Consider the following 5,787-nt stretch of genomic DNA (forward strand, 5'->3'; position numbering starts at 1 on the left):
AGACAAACTTCCATGTTAGGGTAGATCAGACTCTCTTACTATTTTTGTTTTTTAATGTATGTTCTTTAGGGACCAACTAGTGTCATCTTTACCTGGTGTTTATCATTGCATGCTTCTTCAAATGCCAGAACAGACAGACTCCTTCTTGTACTATCTCCAAAACAAAACAATTTATTATTGTCCATGTTTGTCTTAGCTCTTTCCCAGGTTACAGAAGAGAGCAATGGCCTCTGCTCAGTGGTGAATTATATGTACTACATACATTGCATTCTACCAATATAAACCCATCAAGAGAAAGGCTTGGTTCTTGCTGCTACCTCCTGAAGACACTCTATTCTCCCTCCTGAAGAGCAGTGGGCAAGACCAAACCCATGGAATGGAGGAACCAAAGTGGGAGAGTAAGTGAGTTTGTGTTGGTAGGCTTCCCAGCTCCAGTGCCGCTGCGGGCACTACTGTTTGCCATCTCTCTGCTGGCCTATCTGTTGGTCCTGATTGAGAACACACTCATCATTGCAGCAGTTAGGAACCACCCCACCCTCCATAAACCCATGTACTTCTTTCTGGCTAATATGTCCTTCCTGGAGATCTGGTATGTGACTGTCACTATTCCTAAGATGCTAGCTGGCTTTGTTGGTTCCAAACAGGGCCATGGACAGCTAATCTCCTTTGAGGGCTGCATGACACAGCTCTACTTTTTCCTGGGTCTGGCCTGCACTGAGTGTGTCCTTCTTGCTGTTATGGCCTATGATCGTTATGTGGCCATCTGCCATCCTCTCCGCTACCCTATCATTGTTAGTAGCCAGCTCTGTGTGCAGCTGGCAGCCAGCTCCTGGGCTGGAGGTTTTGGTATCGCCATGCTCAAAGTTTTTTTCATTTCTCGCCTCTCTTACTGTGGCCCCAACATCATCAACCACTTTTTCTGTGATGTCTCCCCATTGCTCAACCTTTCATGCACTGACATGTCCACAGCAGAGCTTACAGACTTTGTCCTGGCGATTTTTATCCTGCTAGGGCCACTCTCTGTCACTGGGGCCTCCTACATGGCTATCACTGGTGCCGTGATGCGCATTTCCTCAGCTGCTGGGCGCCATAAAGCCTTTTCCACCTGTGCCTCTCATCTCACTGTTGTGGTCATCTTCTATGCAGCCAGTATCTTCATCTATGCCCGGCCAAAGGCACTCTCAGCTTTTAACACCAACAAGCTGGTCTCTGTACTCTATGCCGTCATTGTACCATTGCTCAACCCCATCATTTACTGCTTGCGCAACCAAGAGGTCAAGAGAGCGCTACGCCATACTCTACATCTGTACCAGGGCCAGGATGCTAAGCCTGGGAAAGCTGGAAGAGGTGGGTAGAAGGGAGGTGTTAAATCTTAGAAAATATTCTTAAATTTGGGGTCTATGTCTTCTACGAAGTCCAGAGGAGTTTTAGGGCCTAAATTAGGGATTAGAATTCCAAAGAAACGACCAAGAAATTAGTTCAGAAGGAGAAAGAGGAATGGATTGTAAGCTAGCAGCTAGCATCTGGATTTCTATGTAATTTACATAGAGCAAATTCAGGAATCATGCATCCTGGTGGGGTGGAAAGGATTGACTCTGAGCAGAAGATGCTGCACTTCAACATTTAAACAACCAAACAAGTGCAGAACTGGCGTCTTTCTACATGGCCTTTCCTGGGATTGCTCTTGGTTGTGGTTCTGAAGACGAAGGTATAGAAAAGGGAAGCAGAAGGACGAAGCCATTCAGGGAAGCAAAGGCTTAATTATGGAAAAGCATCAGAAGTCTCTGGATGATATTTCTTTTAGCCATAGGCCACTGACTGCAGCCTAGGTAACAGGGTCCAGGAGGTTATAATTTTAGTGTGAATTACAAAGCAAGGAGATAAGGAAATGCGAATTTTTGTATTGACAACTTATCACCTTCTGGACTACAGAGATTTTTGCCTAATTTATTAATTTACCAAGGTCAGTTAACACATTGAACTGGTGGCTGAGTGCAGTTGTTTATTTAATCTTCCATTTTCCTAATTAGACTGTAAGCTCCATGGAGACAAGGATCACATTTGCTTATTCATCACTTTATTACCATGACCCAGAACAATGTCTAGCATATGGTGGCTATGAAAAAGCATAATAAATAAATATAATTTAGAGCCATGTAGTCAGGCATGTGTGTCATACCTATAGATAGGATTGGCAGGTGCAGGAACTAAACCCTTCAAGCCTTGCTGGAGTATGGAGAGGTACAAATTGGCTAGGCTTGCTGGAAGGAAATTTGGCAACATGTGTCACAAACCCCAAAAATATTGAAAACATTTTGATTCAGAAAGATTTGTATAGATAGACATATAATTTATAAACTGTAAATTTTATAAATTTATAAATTTATAAATTATTTAACCAATTCTCTATTTGTAGAAGTTTAACATATTTCTGTGTTTTTGTTATTATAAATAAAATGCACTGATAGGTCCTCTCTGATTTCCAGTCACCATGATCACAGGTTATTGTGTGCAGTTGGTAGCTTTCTTCTATATGACTGGTTTTATGATCGCTGTGATCAAGGTCTATTTCATTTTACATGTCACCATCTGTGTCTCCAATGTCATGAACCACTTTTTTGTGTGATATCTCACTGGTCCTTGAAGTGGCCTGCAAAGACATGTCCACAGCTCAGCAAGGGGACCTTGCTTTAGCAATTGTCACTTTTGCCTTCCCTCTCACCATTACCATCCTCTCCCATATCTACTTTGTCTCCACCACTCTGCATATATTCTCCCCTCAGGAAAGGAAGAAATCTTCCACCTGAGCTCACTGTAGTCATAGTTTATTGCATAGCCATGATTGTCCTCTATGTTCAATCGAGAACTATTACATCATTTAATTCCAACAAATTAATCTCAGCCGTGTATGCAGTCCTCACACACATGCTAAATCCCTTCATCTACTGTCTCAGGAACCGGGAAGTCAAGAATGCTATCAAAACGACCATGGGGGTTGGCCAGTGCCTCCTGCTCAGCTGAGCCCTGCTGCCTTGAGGAAGAAACAGTGTCCCAGAAAGGATGTCATTCCTATGACACTTGTCATGACTCTGCATATTGGCTTGCTTTATAGATCTTGATTTTTAAAGTAATCACAGAATACGCAGAGAGAAAAAAATTAAAAATTGAAGCATGACATATTATGTATAGCTTAAACTATGTTTAATATATACTGTATGAAGTTTGGACAATTAAATTTGTGAACTTATATTTATATATATAATCAGTACTTTGAAATTACAGAGTAATAATAATAAAGGTTAACATATGTAAGGTAGTATTATTAACTCTTTACACGTAATAAACTATTTTATTCTCATAACACTTCTATGAGTTAGTTATGATTAGTTACCTGCTTTTACAGAGAGGAAACTGATTTACACAAAGAGAGATTAGATAAGCTGTCCAAGATGCACACTTAATAAATGTGAAAGTTGTTTTTGAAGTCAGGGAGTCTAGCTTTACAACCACTGTATTAGAGTTTCTCTATATCTAAGAGTCTGCGATAATAGCTCTAGGGATACATTAGTTAACAAAGTCCGATGCCTGGAAGGAATAAGCAATCCAGTCAGTAAGTTATGTGCAAGTGCGATGACATGTGATAAAGGTGTGGTAGTGGTGGTGGTGGTGGTGGTGATAGTGCTGTTTGTGATTGTATGGGGGAGATGATGATGGACTACCACTGACATTAAAAATAATGTTGATAATCTCCCAGTCCTCTCCCAATTTTAGACTCCTTCTAGGACTATAAGAGCTCATTTTCATTATAGGGATGGCATCAAGTTTCATGAGAAAAAATCAGTATTACTGCAAATTTTGCAGTTATGTGTCCCTTGAGACACTCTCTTTTGGTCTCCTGGATTCTTGTGGCCCTCCATGCTATGTCATGACTACTATCAGCAAACTAATGGAATATCATTACATCAGCATATGTCTGAGCTGAAACCCTTAATACATCAATATAACATAAATGCTATATACAAATTAGGCAGAAAACAAACACAAAATTTTCTAAGACAAATGTGAGTGTTAGATACCATCTGGGGACCTACTGACTAGATAAGGAAATGTTGTGTTCCAGGGAGAATGCCACAAAATTGATCAAACTGAATCTAAAATATGAGAGGAATAATCAGAAAGAGCTACCCATTTTATATCCTGCCCATTTTACATGAGAGTTTAAAATTGGTCTCCAGGGTAGCTGGTTAGTTCAGTTGGTGAAAGCATGGTGCTGATAACAACGAGGTTGCCAGTTCGATCCCTGCATGGGCCACTGTGAGCTGTGCCTTCCTTAAATAAACAAACGAAAAAAGAAAACAAATAAAATAAAATAAAATAAAATAGATCTCCTAATTTTGACCTAAGCCATCCTCAACATTATTCAACCTCCTGGACTAATCTTTCTTATATATTACTCTTATAATGTTACTCTACTACTTAAGAATTCTCAATTTGAATGAAATATTACCTACCCATTTGATTAATTATTATTATTTTGGAATCATTCTAGCATTTACCAACTCAACCTTGTTTTTTATTGATCCTTGATATGAAACATCCATTTTGATGATATCAGTCACCTTAATATACTTAATAATTACATTATAGTAATTCTTATCTTGCTTAACTTCATTCATTCACTCACTCATTAAGTATTTTTTTGTACCTTTATCCCTTGCCAAGTCCTGTAATAGCCTATGAGAATATAATGGTCAACAACAACAAAAAATAAATAGACACAGATTCTTCCTTCAAATAGCTATAATGAGTAGGAAAGATAAAGACACAATTACCATCAGAGTTATAAGTGTGATGATGCAAGTACAAAGTACTATGGAAGCAAATGGTAGGTAGAACTAGTGAGCAGATTAAATATTCCAGTAGAAGAAGTAGCATTTAGGCTAACACTTGAAGGATATACACAAATGTAAAATGGTGGGCAGTAGTGAAGGTCAGGGTAGCAGAGATAAGAAAACCCAAGAATCAAGAGAGATAACAGCACACTCAAAGACCTAAAAGATGATTAGCATAAAGTGACATAAGGAAGTAAGGGATCACATAACAAAGAACATTCATGTTTACCAATCCAAATCTAACCAATCTGTGAATTTTCTCTTACTGCATAAATTTATGGACACATAGTAAGTTCTACAGAGACATTTTCAGTTTCTGCAAGTACTGAATCTTCAGGTTGTTGTGCTTCTACCAGGTGAATGGCAGTCCCTTATGAAGCAGGAACAAGGTGAACTCACTTTGAATATTCAGCCTTGCCTGCAGCAGCTTTTCATTCCAATAGATGTCAGTTTGTGTTTCACTCCTTGTTAGACTGTGAGTTCCTCCAGGACAGAAACAACCTTATTCCTCTTGAATCTACAATATTGGCCATAGTCCCTGACACTGTAGATACCTGTGATGGCTGTCCTCTATTTCCCAGCCTCCCACCCCAGTTATCTGTTCTCTGCATTCCTGTACCACTTTGTGTACCCAATCTCCCCGGGGGGTGAGAAGAATTGACCCTGTGGACTATATCACTCTGGCTCTGTTGGCCTCTGGCTTCCAATTTGGTGGGGTCAATGGGAGGCACCAGCAGGAAACTCAAGATGCCAGGAAAAAGATGACAAGGGACTCTTTCCTACTTCCCTGGGTTCTGCGACTCTGGCAATGACAACTTCTGCAACAGGGGTGCCCCTTCCAAAGCTGGAGCTGTCACTTGGTGTCTGCACTACCAGTCCTTACATGGCTCAACAT

General features: G+C 40.1%; 1 protein-coding gene across 1 annotated transcript; it reads left to right on the forward strand.

Moving 5' to 3' along the window:
- Nucleotides 1-371: 371 nt before the first annotated feature.
- OR6A2 (olfactory receptor family 6 subfamily A member 2) lies at nucleotides 372-1,355 on the forward strand (the record flags this gene model as incomplete). The annotated part of the gene is made up of 1 exon (XM_081063431.1): nucleotides 372-1,355. The coding sequence occupies one exon, from the start codon at nucleotides 372-374 to the stop codon at nucleotides 1,353-1,355; it is 984 nt and encodes a 327-aa protein (XP_080919557.1).
- Between the last annotated feature and the right edge of the window lie 4,432 nt (nucleotides 1,356-5,787).

Source organism: Rhinolophus hipposideros (genome assembly GCF_964194185.1).
Source record: "Rhinolophus hipposideros genome assembly, chromosome: 10".
In the NCBI taxonomy this organism is placed as follows: Eukaryota; Metazoa; Chordata; class Mammalia; order Chiroptera; family Rhinolophidae; genus Rhinolophus; species Rhinolophus hipposideros.